The 19,113-nt window shown below is 40.7% G+C and overlaps 1 protein-coding gene across 1 annotated transcript in view; it reads left to right on the top strand.

Annotated features, from left to right (window-relative positions):
* The first annotated feature begins 10,309 nt into the window (after positions 1-10,309).
* The window catches only part of Wls (wntless Wnt ligand secretion mediator), a 106,162-nt gene continuing 97,358 nt past the window's right edge, over positions 10,310-19,113 (top strand). Inside the window, exon 1 of the mRNA XM_013020633.1 lies at positions 10,310-10,730. Within this exon, the coding sequence (XP_012876087.1) occupies positions 10,625-10,730 (106 nt within the window). The 5' untranslated portion in view covers positions 10,310-10,624. The remainder of the gene's footprint in view (positions 10,731-19,113) is intronic.

Here is a 19,113-nt window from a genome sequence, read left to right as displayed (position 1 = left end):
ACAAACTTTTACTGAGTGCATATCATGTGCTAAGTATTCTAGCTAGTAATTATGTTTTATACTAACTCATTTAATCCTGACTGTTACCCTAGAGGTAGGGTGACAAATACTATTACTGTCCTCATTTTACATAAGCAGAAATCAAGGGATAGACCAGCTTAGTAACTACTGGTGTAAAGCTACTCATTTGGTAGATAGCAAAACTAGACATTCAAATCTAGGTTGAATGGTAAATAGTAGATATACTTAATTTTCCTAGCCAACTCTTAAAATGGATTTAAGAAAATGTCCATGATTTGCCTAAAAGGTGATTCATTTCTTCCTTAAACAATAGAATGATGTCCATCAGCTTGGAGGTAAATCAGAAACCATTGAGAGAGAGAGAGAGAGAAAGAGAGAGAGAGAGAGAAATGAAGAAGAGAAAGCTTAGTAGCAAAGATCTCAGAGAATCACTATAGTCTATGATTCTTTTAGCACAAATAAAACCAACTTCTTGAGTAAAATATAGTCCCCTGGCCTTAAAAAAGTGTGATCTTAAAAAAAAAAGTTTGCATGACAAGTGACTACACAATTGTAATATGGGGTAGCATGTTTGAGAAGACATAATAGATATAAAGTTAGTTATAAAAAAAGATATTGCATCCATTCTAGGTTGGAAAATCAAAAAGTACCCTAACATATATGTCCTAATGGAAAGATGGAGTTTCATTGAGCAGTCCCAGGAACCTTAGTATCTGATTCTTTTCAACAGACAGCTTGTAGAGTTCCAGAGAGAATTGTTGGTGAAGATAAATGGAATTGAATAGTGGGGGGAGCATGGCCCAAGGAGAAAAGCCTCTGACGAGGGCAGGCAGGAGTTGAAGGCAGTGGACCTCAGTTTATGACTCACTATGGGATATCCACTTCCTAGGTTACCCACTTCTCTTCTCCTAGCACCTCCTCCAGAGCTTCATTACTGAGTTATTATCAGGTGCCTGGCACTTTGCTAAGCTATTTGTCCAGTGAATGTATTCATCCCAACCACAGCTTTTGTGAAGATATTATCATCTCCATTTTACAGGCAACTTAACTAAGGTTCTGAGAGGTTAGTTACTAACCTAAGGACTCAGAGCAGGTTCAGGGGTGAGTCAGCGTTGCATATTTTGATTTGCATGTTTGATCACAAGGTCTTGCTTCTCATACTGCCATAATTATGTAACACCACCTAGCACATAAAAGATGTCTTACACATTAAAAATCAACAAAAATGATGAAAATGTATGGATATGTATCCAACAACATGTGATTTATCAAGAGGCTTCAAATGGATAGAACCTTCTCGATGTCAGTAAGTCAGACTCATTATATTTCAGTTTATATATATATAAGTAAATATATATAAATGTATATAAACATATATATATTAATATATATATTAATATATATAAATAAAAATATATATATTATCAGTTACTCCAGGGAGGGTTTCACTGTTAAGTTTCCACAGATACCATTTGTGACTATTTTATATAAATGAACTGATTTAATTTTCATAACAATCCTCTTTAAGGGAGGATATTATTAATCCCACTTTACAGATGAAGGAATTGAGGTACAAGTCAAGTAACCAGCCTAAACACACAGTAAGTGGCAAAAACAGGATTCAGGCAGCAAGTAGTCTTCTTCTGACTTCATACTATAACTACTTTCTTTGCTGAAAAGTTGCCTAGATTTCTGTGGCAAGTGATCAGCAGAATCTAAAATTCCAAGGAATTCTGGAATTCCTTTGCTCTTAGAGGAGCAAATGAATTTCTCTTGCTCTTTCTTTCTGTCTCCCTCTCTGCCTTTCTCTGTCTTTCTTCCTCTCTGCCTCAGTCTCTCTCTGTGTCTGTCTGTCTGCCCCCCCCCTCTCTCCCCAGTGCTAGAAACCATTGCAGCATGCTGTCTAGGAAGTACATACTGATCCAAGCAAAGCGTACTTTTTGTACTACCCTTGTCTTTTCCCTTTCACCCATCAGAGTTTTGTTTTTGACTTTTATTTTTCTGGTATTCATCTTGGGACTTGCACTCAGGTCCTGGGAACTGTCTCTGAGTGTTCCACTTCTGGCATTTTGATGGTTAATTAGAGATAAGTTTCCTGTCTGGGCTGGAGATGGATTTTCCTGCCTGGGCTGCCTTCAGACCATGATCTTCAGATATCAGCCTTCTGAGTAGATAACAGGTGTGAGCCACCTGCACCCAGCTTGTTTCTGTCTCTTACAGAAGTCCTGTTCAGCATTTACTCTCCAGGCTGACTCATTGGATCACCAAAACTCTTGCATACATGACTTTATAAGATTTGTACAAGCAAAACTGTATGTGTCCTCTGAATCTTAGCACTTGTCATCCACCTCATATCTGATAACCACACATACTTATGAGCCAAATAAAGCAAGCACCGTGAAGTCATTTAGGCTCATGTATCACATAAGAAATATATTAGAAATAGTGAAAATGTGCCCCCATACATGATAATTCAGCTGGATTTACAGACAGCACATGCTTATAATCTCAGCACTCCAGATGCTGAAGCAGTAGCCTCACTAGTTCAAAGTCAGCCCAGGCTGTATAGCAAGAAAATTTTAGCAAGGAAACATTTTAAAAAGCCAAAACAAAAAACAAAACAGTAAGCATACAAACAAAAGTGAATGGTATTTATAAAGCACCTTGAGCTTTTGGGCTAAGGGGCTTTTTATTGAGGATTCAATATAATGACAACAAAATAAACATTCAAATGAAATACTATAAGAAACAATTTGCAGATTATGTAAGCCAAAATTTAGTTTATATCCTGAATATCTTTTGTCAACATTTGTTTTTCTAATGATTAAATAACAATTACTCTCATGAGTCATTTGGCTTGAAAACTGATCTTCAACTTAGCAGCTAATACTACCAAAGAAAAAATAAGAGATGCAAGGCTTAATAGGAAAGAGTTTGCTGTGAGTCAAAGTCAGGCACTGACTAGAGTTGAATGTATGAACAAAGGAGAAACCAACAAACACTACAATGCCTGTCTCTGAACCAGTAAGAAAAGTGACTTCTGAATTAATAACTCACAGAGTTCATGGGAAAGCAAGAGTGATTACCAGGAATGCCAAGGAGTTGAATTCTAAACTCACTTCCACAGCCTTGCTGAGTTCTTTCTTTCAGTGCACTCAAGGACATAGTTGACATAAAGGAAATATGGACTGAGGCTGTACCATAGGCTTTCTAATATAGGCCTCATGAGCACAAAGCTTCTATTAAGCTCACTACTCTTTCTCAGCATCTAGATTGGTTCCTGTATCAATGAATACTGTTGTTAGTGATTGGGTAAATGAATACTATGTTGCATCTACTTGAAAAATCTTAACTCTTTACTTGACTAGCAAAGGTAGCAAGGGTATACTCTTAACTTCTTTGAACAAAATTTCCCTCTCCTTTATAGAATGCTGAAAGTAGTACCTACCTCATATGAGTATCAGTAATAACATATGTAAAGCATCTAGAAGAATGATGGGAACACAGACAGTAATCAGCATAGGTGTTCTTTCTGCTGCTGTTATTATTGTAATGGCATCACTGATAGAAGCTATTCTCTTCCACTATATCTGATATTTGAGGAAGTATTTGCCCTTTTTATTCCCTACCATCCAAACAATCCTTATAAAGTAGAAATGTGAAAGGCCCTTGTCTTTCATTCAATCTTTGCTCTTCTACCTTACACATAGACATTTTAACCTGTACTTATAGGACATGATCCTTTATATAGAGCTACCTGGTGATTCTGAAGTGACTTACAGTGGCACTAATACTCATGGAATAAGGATTGAATTTTGGCTTGCATCAGAGTCTATTCTCACTTTATCTAGGTTCAGGCTGAGGTTAAGTCTCAAATGTTTTTCCTGTCATTGGCTATTGGTGAGGAGGAAAGGGGCAGGGTGCTTCCCAAACTTTTGGACAACAAGGAACTGTAACTTATTGGCTTATTCACTCATTCAACAGAAATTGGTGTGTCACAGATGCCAGTGGCTCTTGTCTGTAATCCTAGGAACTCAGGGGCTGAGATCTGAGGATCATGATTAGAAACCAGCACAGGCTGGAAAGTCTGTGAGAGAGACCCTTGCATCTCCAATTTAACACCAAAAAGCCAGAAATGGAGATGTAGCTCAAATGGTAAAGCATTAGCCTTGAGCACAAAAGCTCAAGGAATAGTATCCATGCCCTGAGTTCAAGCCCCAGGACAAGCACAAAAACAAACATTTAAATAACTGTGTCAACTCTGACCAGAGTATTATGGGGTACAGAGTGTTGTTTATTAATCACAGAACCACCATCCAGAGTACATGTCTTCTCCTACTGCCATTTTGTATGGGAAGGAGTAGACCTTGGAGCTTGAAAGCTTGCCAGAGAGAGGGGAGATGGGAGAAGGAGTGAAGAGTCACAAGGACCTGGGCAGGAGCAGCCAACTCTGGCTCTTGATTATTTACAGTATGGAAGAGAAAAAGGCCCCTTTCGATCTGTGCTCCAGGAACCTAGCATACATCATCTCACACGTTTGAACAGTGGAGGAATCCCAGGTCTTCCCTGCAGCTTCTTTCAAGCCTGGGAAACAACAGGGAGCTGGCGGCTACTTCAAGCTGCTGGCTGCCTCCCACTAGAGGCTTCTGGAAACCTATAAAATTTCTTACCTGCCCTTCCAGGTTGCCTGGGTTCAAAGAGGCAATTTCATAAGAGAGGCTGTAATTAGGGGGTTTATGGTTTGTTTTGTTTTGCTCTCTGGGAACAGAAACCTCCTCCCTTAATAATATTTGTTGAGTGCCCATTCGGTCCTAGGCTCTCTGTGAGGTATTATTTATATTAGTAATCACAGTAGCATATGAATTGGGTATTTCCATTACTCTTTCTTTAAAAATGAGAAAAATAAGTTCCACAGGTAAAGTGATTTTTGTTTACCCCCAGTTCATTTATATAACCAGAAAGTCATATATCTGGAATTGAAAAGCTTAATGTTTGAAATATATGTGCAATGTAAAAGAAAAGGTGAAATGGAGATGTATAGATGAGAGTGATTTCTAAAAATCTAAGGGCCTGGGTGTCTTTATTAAATAATTTATCCAAAGATCAGATGGAAGTATTGGTCTTCCCAGCCCAGGATTTTAATAGTTCCTATTTATTAGTGTGTGATAGAAGGTGCTAGAAAAGTGTGTTTCCAAAGAAAATAAGACAATGAGCCCATAGAGCAGGAAGGGGTGGGGGAGTGGAATAAAACATGCTCATGTACCCTTAGTGAAAAAAATGACACTGAATAATAGAGTATGAGCTTACTGTGCCCTGGGCTTATATTCACAGGCATGAAGAGAAAATACCAACAACCACAGAGCTGCAGGAATGCCATTTTTGGATAAAAGCCATTTATGACAATGAGAAGCCTCAGAGGGAGATTATTGCTCTTGCTAGGTCCCTCTGGGAAGTAAATTAGGTGTTTAGGGAGCTATATTCCATTGTTTTGGATTTCTATATTTCATTTACTGTGACAATGACAACGATAACAACGATGATGATGATGATAATGATGAGGAGGAGGAGGAGGAGGAGGATATGCCACTTTTAACAGAATTTTTTTTCTCAGTTCCAGAACCCCATGTCCCCTTTCAAAGTAACAGTGCTAGGCTAGGAAGGAGAAAATGATTCAGGCAATACTGTCCTAGAATTTGCACACAAATGGGGGTGACAAGGCACCAGGAATACTTTAATCTCTGCATACAAATGCCAAGTAAGAAATTAGTAAATTGTATTTAGGAACTGGGTGTGGAGAAGGAGTTGTAACTACCTTTAGCTAATCAATATATTTATTTACATATCATTTGTTCAACAAATATGTATAGAACATCATTATGACTTTCCATATGGCAAACCCTTAGAAGAAAAAAAATCAGTAAGCCAAGATATTTATTTACTTACTTATTTGTGGTACTGAGACTTGAATGCACGGCCTCTCCCACTTGAGCCAGGTCTGCAGCCTAAGGCATGAGATTTAAAAATCTACTCACATGAAGTTAGAATGATCAGTTTATATTGGCAGAGTAGGCTTTTACTCTTCAATTATTCTACTCCCTGGAAGAATCTCCCTAATGACTCAAAATAGTCCTTTCCTTGGTAGATAAAAGTAGTTGTTAGAACAGACTGCTTCATGTGAAATTTTACTAAGTGTTGTTAAGAAATAATTATCAGATAGTGTCCTTATTAGCATCCTTGTTAAGTGAGTTAACCTCTAGACTTTTCAAAAACATGTGCTTAAAAGTATTCACACTATGACAACATTTTAGAGCTGAGAAAGAACTTAAATCAATTTCACTAGTTTCTAATACCACTTCTAATTTTTTTATGTTTCCTTAATATAGCAGAAAATAAAGTCATATTTTACAAGACTAGCATGACATAGGCACTATTGTTATTTTCCTTGTATAGATGAGAAACTCAGCCATAAAGTGGATGAGTGAGTGTATAATAGAGCATGATCACACAAAGCAAGAGACAGGGATTCTGGGCTCCATCCCAGATCCAGCTGACTCAAGCATTCTTTGCTATTCATTGTGTGTCCTCTTTAGGAAATAAAGATCCAGTAGTCAAATTTAATATTTACACAGATGTAACAGAAATTTCAGTGTTTTAAAACATCCTTTGGTGATTATACAATGGAAGTGGTGACATATATTCTTGTCATTATTATGGGTCATGGCCAACACCCTCAAAACACAAGACACATCAACAAGAGAAAAGCATACCAAATTTATTTATTCAAAGTTGCATGTGATACAAGAAACATCAGCATGAAATCAAAGATATGGGGAAGCTGTTTGATTTTATGCTTAGGTTAGAGGAAGCAAGGATATGATATACAGAAATAAGACTGGACAAAATGGCCATAAGCTGTTGAGAACATACAAAGGTTGTAATATCTCCCACCTTGAAGGGAGCAAGAGCCTTCTGTAATCACAGTGTTCATTTATTTTTGCCCGACTCTAACACATACAAAATGGAAGAAGGCAGGTTCAATTGATATTTTTAGACTTGATGGCTGGCTTTGGGGAAGAGGGGACAGGAGGAAGACAGAAGTGCTGAGAGAACTTGCCTCCGAGGCTGCTTCCAGTCTTTTCGTTCAAAGTACTCAGCATGCTAAAGGGTTGCACTTGCTTTCTAAGCCCCAACATAAAGACAGAGGTCTTCACACCACTCTGTTTGGAAATATTGGCAATTACAGGCAAGTTAGAACACTGATTAGCAATTAGCATTATCACTGCCTAATAGGAACATATTCCCTTAAAGAAAGAGGTCATCTTGGAGAAGAACCAGCACTTTATCCCAAGCCTCTCATTTCTGGATCAGGAAGCCAAACTCTAATATAATATGCTGTTTTGTCTAATTAATCTGTGCTAATAACCTAAGTTTTTTTCTCATAAATCCAATTCTTGTTTGAAGTGCAAAAGACACTGTCTCTTTTTAAGTAGTGAAACTAGGTATGAAGTGGAAAATAAATTTTGATATTGACTCTTATCAAGCTTACTCATCCTTCTTCCATGCTGGGAATCCAAACAGGACATCATGCTTGCTGAAACACTCCACCTCCAGCATGGCGCCCCGTCCCTAGACTTCAAGCTTACTATTAAAATCCATTGGAGGGCCTGGGAAGGTGTCTTATTGGTAGAGTGCTCGCCTAGTATGCATGAAGCCCTGAGTTGGATTCCTCAGTACCTCACAAACAGAAAAAGCCAGAGTGGGCTCTGTGGCTCAAGTGGTAGAATGCTAGCCTTGAGCAATGCTAGCCTTGGGACAGTGCCCAGGTCCTGAGTTCAAATCCCAGGACTGGCAAAAAAAAATCCACTGGAGAAGAAGAGGAGGAGGGGGAGGAGGAGGAAGAGAAGAAGGAGAAGGAGAAGTTTGAGCTCAAAGGCATCATTGTTATTCAAATATGTGGAAATTAGTAGCTTGCTGAGATAAGAACACAGAATGTGGAAATAACTTGCCTCAAAGGTAAGAAGAGCTCCTGTATTTCTACCCCAGGGGGGAAATGTCTATATATGGCATAAGCTTCTGAAAAGGGAAGGAAAGAAGAAAGTTCAATGGCCATCCGTGGTTCTCTATTTGGAGGGCAATTAAGCATTTCTAACTATTACTGTTGACAACTCTGCCTGGTTATTCCTTCTTAAGTTTCCAATATTGACCGAAGTATCAGAAATAAACAACTACTTAGTAATTAATCATTATTCAGTTATAACAACTGGTCTGGGACTTCTATGGTAGAGGGTTTTCTTTTGTTTGTTTGTTTGTTTGTTTGTTTTGCATTTTGGCATCCTTAATTGCTTAGGAAAATAACCTCAGAACATATGAAGGACTCAATAAATTGTTGGATAATAAAGTGTTGAATGAATGAGTAGATAAATAGCAACTACAGTCCAAAATTTGAAAAACAATTAGAAGCCAAAGAGATGAGGTTTTATGCACATATTATTTGCCACTTTTCTCAAGAATGCCTACTCTAGTTAGAAAGTAGAAAGGCTTATGTTGTGGAAGTGTAACTTCATGGCATCTCCTGTAAGGGTGATCAAAAGCTCCAGGGCAGAGTAGAGGAGGGAATAATTGGAACTGTCCCTTGGCAGCATGAGGAAATAGGTGGAGGGGAGCATCAGTAAATGGAGGAAGGGGTGTTGGAGGGAGGAGGGAAAGTGGGAGAAAAATGAGGGAGGAGGTAACAATGTTTGACAAGAAATGTACTCATTACCTTACGTCTGTAACTAACCCCTCTGTATATCACCTTGACAAAAATAAAAAACAACAACAGAAATCATTAACTGTACAGTGATATAAACTGAGTGTGCTGGGGAGATAAGAGGGGTGATTACCAAACCAAGGCAAGGTTAGGAAACGGAAGTTGCATTGGCTAAGTAGACTTTATGACATTTTATGGGCAAGACACTTTATGAAACATGGAACAACCAGGTCTAGGCATTTACACTTGACAGAACAAAAGATCTCTGAAGACTATCCTCCACCTCCCACCCCCCTTTTCTGAAGTTACATATCTTCAAGGAAGGGTCAACAAAGGGTCACAAAGGGCTGGGAAGGTGGCTCAGTGGTAGAATGCTTGCCTTGCATGCATGAAGCCCTAGTTCAATTCCTCAGTACCACATAAACAGAAAAAGCCAGAAGTGGTGCTGTGGCTCAATTGGTAGAGTGCTAGCTAGCCTTGAGTAAAAAGAAGCTCAGGGACAGTGCCCAGGGCCTGAGTTCTAGCCCTAGGATTGGCAAAAGAAAAAAAAAGTCAACAAACATCGCAACTTATATGAGACCCACCTAAACTAACTAAGATCTTTAGGCTTTTGAAATGCAAATCGTGGGCTTGCTTTCACAGTCCCTCATTCATTCCACAAAAGTTTATCCAGGACCTTAGTAGAGCTAGTATTTTGTCAGGCACCATGGTGGGAGAGGGGTGTGTGTGTGCACAAAGATGTATAAGACTTGGTCCCACTTCCCCAGGGATTTACAGTTCAGGGATGGAAACGAATGTGTATGCCAAGTCTTTGTAACAGGAAAAAAAGTCAACACAGGATTGTCAGGAGGTCAGCTCTCAGAGATCGCGCATGGACATGGTATAAAAAATTCACAGGGTTATTTCTGCGTTAGTTTTTGAATTAACTTTAAAACTGTGTTAGAATAGAACACGTTTTCTTTAAGGCAATAGCTAGGCTTCCAGGCTCGGGAAGCCCACGGGGTGGAGTAATGAACCGAGGTCCGATTTGGCTGGAGCGCAAGGTTCCTAGAGGGGCGCGGTGGGGGATTTAGCTGGAACTAGCCCAATTACCGAGGCTGCAACTAGAGAGAAGGAAGCTGAGTTGAGACTTTATCTCGCATCTTTTTTTTTTACTTCGACTTAGCATCCATTACATTCCTTAAAACAAAACAAATCTCTCCTTCCTGAAAGAGAGTTCTAGCAGTTGTGGGTGGGGGTGGGGACCGTTTCCTAAAGTCATCGCAGAAGTTAGAGGTTTGCAAAGCGGTCCACGGCTGACTTAAATCTCAGACTTCAGGAACCAGAAAAGAAGACGTGTGAGAGGCTGGGTATAGGGGGAACCCGTTTTAACAACAACAATATCCCCCGAACCATACCAGTTCTTGGCGGGACAAGCAGTAGGCCAGACTCAGGAGCCGATCGCCCGCGCCAGGCTGGAGCTGGGATCACCGAACTGGCGGGCAAGGGGTAGAGGAAGAGAGGGAGGTAGGGAGGGAGGGAGGAAGCGTGAGAGGGAGGGAGGAAGAAAGGGAGGGAGGTGGCGTCATGTGATCCGCTTCCCTGTTCCTTTAAGCGTCCACAGGCGGCGGAGCGGCCACAGTCACAGCTCCGGGCATTGGGGGAACCCGAGCCGGCTGCGCGGTGGGAATCAGTGCGGGCGCCTTGGATCCCGGTCCCATCTTCGCTGCGCTCCTGCACCCCAGAAGTTTTTTGCAGCGCCCAGAAAGGAGGCGAGAGAGAAGACAGTATTAGAAAGGAGGGAGGGTGGGAAAGCATACCCTAAAACATTTATTTCAAGGCGAAAAGGGGGGGAAAAAGAGGGGGTGTGCAAAAATGGCTGGGGCAATTATAGAAAACATGAGTACCAAGAAGCTGTGCATTGTTGGTGGGATTCTGCTGGTGTTCCAGGTCATCGCCTTTCTGGTGGGAGGCTTGATTGGTAAGTGCGAGAGCGGCAAACTTTCCCCCCCTTTCTCTCTTTTCGGGCCCCATTCCCTCTTTGCCTCTTGGGCTACTTGTTACAGTATCACTGCCTTGCTTCTATGATCTAATTAGTCGGGCTATTGTGCTTAAGAAAGCAGAGCTCCATGGGGCTCCGTGGGCACAATCCAGTCTAGTGGCTAGGAGAAAAGGAGGGGGGGAAAAGTTTTGGCCTAGTTTCAGTATCCACTTGAAAGGCTGGAGGGGGGTGGCGGGGGTGGGAATCTTAAGCATGGCGACGGATCGCGCGAGGAAGCGCTGGGTTACAAAGTTGATTGCTTCCCCCCCAGCTTTTTCCCGCGTTCCCCCCTTTTCCTCTCCTTTTCCTTCCAATCAGCTCCGGGAAGGCAACGTAATGGACTTTATTAGGAACAACAGAAGAGTCGGGGGAACTGCGCCCAGGGCAAACCCGGAGCCGTAGTACACGGCCGCGATCGTCGCATGTGTAAAATGCTTTTGGTTGCCTCGGCTGGTGTTGGGGGGGGGGAGGCTGGTAGGTGTGGGGGGGTGTCTCACCCTTGGCGCCCTCGGTTTCTTCACTGCGCCCCCCCCGTTCTTCCCCCCCCCCGCCCGGCCTCTCCACCCGCTTTTCGCGATGGCCAGATCTGAGCTGTGGGCTGGGAGGTGGGACTGGGTAGAATGGATCGGGAGAAAGTCCTTGACCCTGCCCCGCGGGAAGTTGGAGGGATGTAGGCGAAAAGCGTATCCGAAAGGTGTTGCTTTTGGCCTGGTGCCCCTCTTGGGAGCCTCCACCCCCCCTCCCTTAAGAGTCCCGGGAGCGGGTGAGGCTGGAGCCTGTGGTCCTCCCTGGCGCCTAGGTGGGCGTCTCCTCGCCGCTGCCACAGGTGACAGCTCTCAGCTGTCCCCACCCCCCGCGGCGGCGGCGCCCGCGCTGCGCGACCTCCCGTGGAGAGCACCTCCCCGACCTCGGGGAGCCAAACTGGCTTCCGGGTGGAGCAGACCTTCTCCCGCACGCTCCGTTCCGAAAAGCGCCCTTCCTCTCCCTGCCTCCCGCGCTCCACGCGTCCTCTCGCCCCGCGCGGCGAACTCGTGGGCCCTTTCCCTTGGAGATTTGGGACATCCCAGCACGAACTTCAGCGCCAACTTCATGGCTGGAGCAGACGGGAGGTTCTGCTGCCTTACTTTTGAGGCTTTGTTAAACTTTCTGCCCAGTGCACGCAGAACCGTCCACCGAGGGTGTGTTGTTTTTTTTTTTTTCTCCTCTGCGAGTCTCTTCTCGAGAGCCCGCGTGCGCGACTTCGGATTGGGGAGAACCAGCCCGGGTGCGGGGTTCGGGGCGCCGGGCGCGGGCGACGCCGCTGCCAAAGCCAGAGCCAGAGCACTGGCTTGAGCACCTGAGTCCTGTGTATGGCGTTTGGTCTCCAGAGCTGGGTTTGATTGGGAACAAATTAAGAGTCTGGTATTGTAAATCACTAACCTCGGAGCTAATTGTTTTAAACAAAGGAGAGTGGATGAAGCTTCCTTGAGAAAGGGGAATTTCTGGAGATTGTGTGTGTGTGTGTGTGTCCACAAAACAGAAAGGGATCAGAGTTTTCCAAGCTCCAGCCCTCAATGGTGGGCCAAACAGCTTCACACACGTTCACACGCACAGAGCCCCATTTGGCTTTTGTGTTCTGAGCTCCTGTTTCACTTTGTACATTCTCCATGTTTCCCTGTATTGAATTTTTCCAGGCGGCTGTTAATACCTTCTCTGCTGGGAGAAGGCAGCCGGCCTGTGTCCTTACAGTGATTATGCAGCGGTTACAATTACACCTCTTGTATCCTTGATGAGCACTTGCAGTTAGATGCCATTGGATCTTGGTGTGATTTCAGTGGCAGACCATAATTAAAATTTCTTGCACCTTGTGCTTTCAGAATTAAATTGGCCTATTATCCCTGTCTGACCTTCATCCTCTTTGAGGTTTTAGCAGTGAACCATTACACATAGTTTCCTGGTGTGTGTTGGTGTTTTCCTTTTCTCTTTCTAAAGCTCATGTCTGGACTTGGAGACCTTTTTATCCATGTCATAATTTTCCTAGGACATTTCTGGGACTATGTTAGTTCTGAAATCTTAACTACTTCGGAGAAGGTTCAAGGAGTAGCTTGCTGGACATGCGAATTACTATAGGGGCAGAACAGCAGTTTGTTCAAAGCAGGGTTTGTCTGGAGTAAGTAGTGCAGAAGGTTGTTTCTTCATAGAACATGGAAAAACATGGTTAGTGATTGCAATGGACAACTTTGAAAAGTCAGGGTAGTGGCAGGTCCAAACTGACTGGATTTCTCAATCAATAACTTGCTTTAGTTCCAACTTTCCTTGAAAAAGGAAGCTCTTCATGAGTAATGCTTCTTGGGGGAATGTGATTTATCCGTTCTGTTATCTTTCCTCCTTCCTTCCTTGTAAAGCCTACACCCCCAGTTCCTTTTAAATTCGATCTGACCCACACAGACTATGTTTTAGCCTTTTACTGCTTCCATTTGAAGTCTTTTTTTTCTTATACAAATGTAGGTTACTTGGGCATGCTCTAAGACCCACAGAATGAAAAATAACAGAAAATAAGGGATAATGCTCATCCTAAACTAAAAGGTAGAAGACATTGAGCAAAGAACAGCCCTTCAGCCAAATGGAAATGGGGAGTAAGCAATTGTAAAAACAGTTTGTAGGCTGTCAAGGTGAAGTTCAGAAACCACCTCCACAGGGCTCTCCCTGGTGAGCCAAAAGCTACCTATGGTAGGTTGGATGTCCTGGACCCAGGGAGTTTCTGTTACATTGTGGACTGGCCCAATACATTTCTTTTTGATCATTGTTTTTCCTGAGGAAAGGAAACATGACAAATTAGAATCTAAATGTAAGCCCCCTTATTGGGAGGTTGCAAGTACCCCACACATGTATCTAGTGTAAAGATAACTCCCACCACTGATGAACCCTGGGACACGTGAAGTAATTAAGCAAGGGAATTAACCAATAGGCTTCTATCCTCATAGGTGGTTAAAGGTCCCCTTCAGTTCTAATTGTATAATTCTTTAGTACTCATAGAGTAGTAAATGATGTGGACTGCTGTTTAACTGTAGCCTTCTAGAATTGATAGAGAAAATTTAAACAGTCATCAAAACAAATAGGAGGGGTTGAATTTTGGTTTAGCCAGCTCAAATACTCCCTTACTCCTACAAAGCTTGCTTTATGTGTTTATTTTTCCTGTACCAGTATCTAACGTTGAGAAACCTTTAAAGGAGTTTTACTAAAAGCTCTGAAAGCAGTATTTGGTATGAAAGAACTGCTGCATACGATAAATTCAGTGGTTTGTATTTGCTTTGGTGAAAACCTTAAGCCCCTATAAAATGAGGCATCTGATTTTTTTAAAAAAAGTATTCAGAAAGGTTATTAAGTGAATAGTTTCTTTGGTGTTTAACACTTATTTAAAAATTTAAGAACCTCTGAAGGAAATAAACCATGTTTTAAGATGTACCTTAATCTTTATTCTCCTGAAAAGAAAAGGCCTACAGAACTATTTAAAAACAATTTCCTTTGCTTTCATGTTTGGGAAATTTAGTTCATGGAGAGGCAGCTGCAGGGGTGGTGGAAGGGGGAGGGGAAGAGTCCATGTGCCCTTGAACAAGAGTGCAGCCTACTAAAAATCACGAACTTGAATCCCTGGCCCATTATGTGCAATTTTCTCAGCTTCAAATTAGTCATGTCTAGGGCATATAATGGTTGAAAAAAAACAAGTCACTCTGTCCACCTGTTTTAAAAACTGTTAAGAGTATGAAAATTCTAACTGGTTGAAAGGAAGGTTCTTGCATTGTTTTAAGCAAGCCTATAAATAAGGATATTCCAAACTTAAACTTCAAGTAAATGTTAATAAATCGCCAATTATTCTTTTTTGAAGATCACTGTTTCTCTCAAAAACAAATTAATGCTGAGAATATAATGTATATTAGACATGTATGCACACATTAATCTTCACAAATAGTCTGTGGGTTTATCTGCTCCTTTCAAGGACATAGAACATACTATTGTGCTATTATTAAGGAGAAACTATTCATGGTCTTGATTGAGGCTCATTTGTGTAAGCTTTTGTCCCTGCTGCTACTATTTGTTTGGAAGTTGCAGAATTTTAAGAAATTCAATAAAATTACAGCTAATGCAAAATATTTGCTTCTCAATATGTTAAGCTTTCATTTATTATGTTTTAATTAATTTATTTATTATGTTTATTATGTTTTAATATTTATTTATTTATGGGTTTTAATGCATTTATTATGTTTTAATATACATTAATATTGGAATAGTTGTGATCCTGCAGTATTTGAGTATCTGGTAAGACTATTTAAAAGAACAAATTAATTGGTTTTGATTTATGTTACTCAACAGTATTTTGCTTTCGATTCTGCCTTTTCTTTTGCAAAATTCCATATCTGATTAAACCATGGACAGTTTTTCCTCTTTGTTAATGACTAGAGCTATCTAATGGGGATAGCTGTGGATTGTGGAGAATATGGATTGCAGACTGTGAAGTGTTACAAATCTTTCAAGAAGATAATATTTTCTAGTAATTGAAATTATATTATTTGGCACTTAATAAGCTAAACTTCTTGGTTTCTTATGGTGCCACTCATTTAGCCTTTTGTGGAACTTTACCTTTGCCTAATAAAAGCAGAGAAATATTTCTTTGAGGTAATAATATCATGTGTAGACTTGTGAGGGCTTAAAGTTCCTTGTCTACAACCTAGCTGTAGACTTAAAGCCTTCCCTATCTAGCTGACATTTTACAATAATTTGACCTTTTTTTAAATCCACATAGGCTGAGGGAAGAATCTTACCTTATCTTCTACATAAAGATGTTTCTATGGAGATTTAGAATTTGTTGAGATTGTGTGAAAGTCCTTCTGCCTGATGTGCAAGGTATTTATTAGGGCTTTACTGTGTGCTCAGGAGATCTGGGGGTTAGGAAAGAGATGATTTAGAGCCCAAGTAATTTAAGGAGCAGTAGGTAGAAAAGAGCCCCACTTAATCCAGTTTACCAGAAGATTTTACTATGATAAAGCTACCTAGAACAAGGACAATTTTCACCTACTTATTGGGGATTTGAGCATATAAGAAATTAGAAGCTGTGCTACCCATCAAAGCATTATGCTAATATTTGATCTGGGAATAAATACATGAATAAAATAACAATGCTGAACATATATTGAATGTGTACTCTATGCCAGATCTTGTATACTCTAACCCGTAAAAGCTCATCAAATTGGTAATTTTAGTCAGTATAGAAAGTAGGATTAAATTCCAGTCAACTGGCATTGAAGCCAGAATTATCAACCATTAGGTGATCTCTAAATCTTGACTGAAGAGAAGTGGTTTAAATACAGAAAGCATAATGAGGAATCCTAATGATGCAACCTGTTTCTCATTTTCATTTGTCAGGAACATCTAAAAAGGAAAATACCCAACATGATAATAAAGAGAGTAGAATTGTAGACTTCAAAGCAAAACCTTGCCAAGGCTAAGGGAGGACAGATACCTTTTGAGAACTTTGCAGATGCCAGTCAACCAGTTTCCTACAAGTTCTAACCAGTCCTCATAATTGTGTGAATCATACAATTGTCTGAGCAGCTAAGTTCATTAATCAGAAAGTCTTTGAGATTTTGTCTACTTTAAGGAAGGTCACTCTATTTTGTTTTCCCTGGCCGATGGCTTCACATATTTGTGTAGTTACATAATAAACCTGAACTTTTTCAACAGAAAAGAGGAGAGGGCCTCAACTGAGGCCAGAGAAGGTTTTCTAGAATGTAGATTGCTAGAGATGCTGCAACAGTGGAGGAAAGAGCCATTATTGACAGTTGAAAATTCCCTTTCCCTAAAGACAATTTTTGTCTATGTCCACATCCATGTACAACAATGAAGCGATTCCAAACCGATGGCTCCAAGAACAAGCAGGTTGACACCATGAATAGGAATGTTTTATTCATTTGGGGGAGGGGGAGGAATGTTGTCAATTGAACGATTTGCAGCTCTTGAATTTGGTAAACACTCTTAAGAGATAGTAGAATGTAGGGGAGCATCAAGATACGAAATGATCACATATACTTCATTCATGCCTTCTCTGAGATTTTGTGATTGTCCCTTAAATTGACAAATGAGTCAGATACAGAGTTTCCAGACAAAGTGTCTCTGTCCAATGGGGAGAAGGGGAGCAGAGAAGAGGTCTGGAGACACTGAAATACTCAAACTTGAAGATCCAAAAATGTTTTCTGACTTTCCTTTGTCATAAAGGACTAAACTTTCAAAATTAATAAATTACAGAAAAAATGGTATGTTTTCTGGAATTTATAAATTACTATGTTATTTAACCTTTTAATACACTTTCCAGAAACTTTCTTTACCCAGCCACCACATTCCATTCCTACTTTAAATCAGTAAAAGAAATAATTAAGTGAATATCTGATCAGAAACAAAGTGTTTGGCATAGTATAATTGCTGCTTTTTTTTTTTTCCCTTTTCCTACTATGGGAAGTGTTTCACATGTGTTGTCAGTTAATGCTCATAACAACCTAGAGTATTCATCTTGGTTACATTTTCTACTTTCCAGATGAATCTCAGGCTCCTTTAAGAAAACTTTTTTGAGGTGACAGAGATACTAAGTAAGAGGGATAATACCAAAGCCCTTGATCCTTTATTGAATCTTAAGCCATGCTCTTAATACCTAATGCTGCTTTCCTCCCATTGTACCTTCCATTTCTATGGGAAACAAAGGGGTGAGGGCAATGAAACTGATTCTACACAGATTAAATAGGAGATGAAAGCTCAGTCTCCCCTTCTCTGCTTCTACCCCTTCCCCATTACTACAGGGTTTCTGATCATTGACCTAGTTACTTCCTAAACAAACAATCCCAACTCCTAATACACAATAACCCCTTACACCAGCCATTGTTAATGTTAATGCAGGCCTTACTAGGGAGGGCTGGCCTGCGGAAAATTACATGCCAACTTTTTCCGAAGGAAAGTATTACATACAGCAAAGGGAAACTTACGTTGTCATGGGAAACTTGCAAAATGATTTCTCCATAGAATTCTCCTTGGATTTATTGTACACAATAGGTCCTTGATGGAGGAGAAAAGGCAGGGAAATGTGGATATGGAAGGAGATGTCAATAGAAACAGAAAATGAAGGCCTTTGAATGCACATGGTACTACATCTTTAGCACTAATCTCAGTGGGTGAGACATCACACAATTCCCACAACCTGAACTACCATTTCCATCTCCCATGCTTATTTCAATCCTGGGCCTCCATGTATCACTTTCTGCTCCCTCTTTCTTGTTTTCTCCCTTATTATCTTAGTATTTCCTGACAAAGGGGTGTTTTTTGTTTTTGCTTTGTTGATTTTTTTGTGTTTTGTTTTGTTTTGTTTTTTGGCACTGGCCCACATAAATTGTGGAGCCCTCTTCCAGTTAATTCCCTGGGTTAACTCAGAGGCTTTATCCATGGATATACATTTCCAAGAATGCAGAAGAAATCGAAAGAAAAGTCCAAATTACTTTTTTTTTGGTTCCAGTACTGGGGCTTGAACTTAAGGCCAGAGTGTTGTCTTTAGCCTTTTTGCTAAAGGCTAATGCTCTACCATTTGTGTCACAGCTCCATGTCTGGATTTTTGGTTATTAATTGAAGATCAGAGTCACATAGATTTTTCTGCCTGGCTGGCTCTGGCTTCAAACCATGATCCTCAGATTTCGGCCTCCAGAGTGAATAGGATTATGTTATAGGAGTGAATCACCAGCACCCAGCTACCACATTTGTTTGTTACAAAGCATTATGATAATTATTTAGAAAGGAGGTAGTTTGTCTGAAAACAGTTGGCTTACTTTAGTTTTCAAGCCCTAAATTAATAAGGCCAACCTCCTGAAAGCTTATTGTGTACCAATTGACTACTACTTTAATCCTACCAGAGATGTAAATTCCAAAGAACATTTCTCTGACACTCTTTTTTTTTTTTTTTTGTCAGTTGTGCAGAGCCTGGGTGCTGTCCCTGAGCTCTTTTGCTCAAGGCTAGAGCTCTACCACTTTGACCCATAGTGCCACTTCCAGTTTTTGAGTGGTTAATTGAAGATAAAGTCTCATGGAGACTTTTCTGCCCAGGCTGTCTTCAAACTGTGATCCTCAGATCTCAGCCTCTTGAGTAACTAGAATTACAGGCATGAGCCCCCAGTACCTGGCTCTGACACTCCATTCTTTTTTTAAATTTTTTATTTATTTTTATTTTTTTATTGTGAAAATACTGTACAGAGGAGTTACAATTACATGGGCAAGATAATGAGTACATTTCTTATCAAGCATTGTAGCCTCCTCC

Source organism: Dipodomys ordii, unplaced genomic scaffold (genome assembly GCF_000151885.1).
Source record: "Dipodomys ordii isolate 6190 unplaced genomic scaffold, Dord_2.0 Scaffold51, whole genome shotgun sequence".
Classification (NCBI taxonomy): Eukaryota; Metazoa; Chordata; class Mammalia; order Rodentia; family Heteromyidae; genus Dipodomys; species Dipodomys ordii.
Note: the sequence above shows the minus strand (reverse complement) of the source record. Positions and strands in the feature narration are given on the sequence as shown.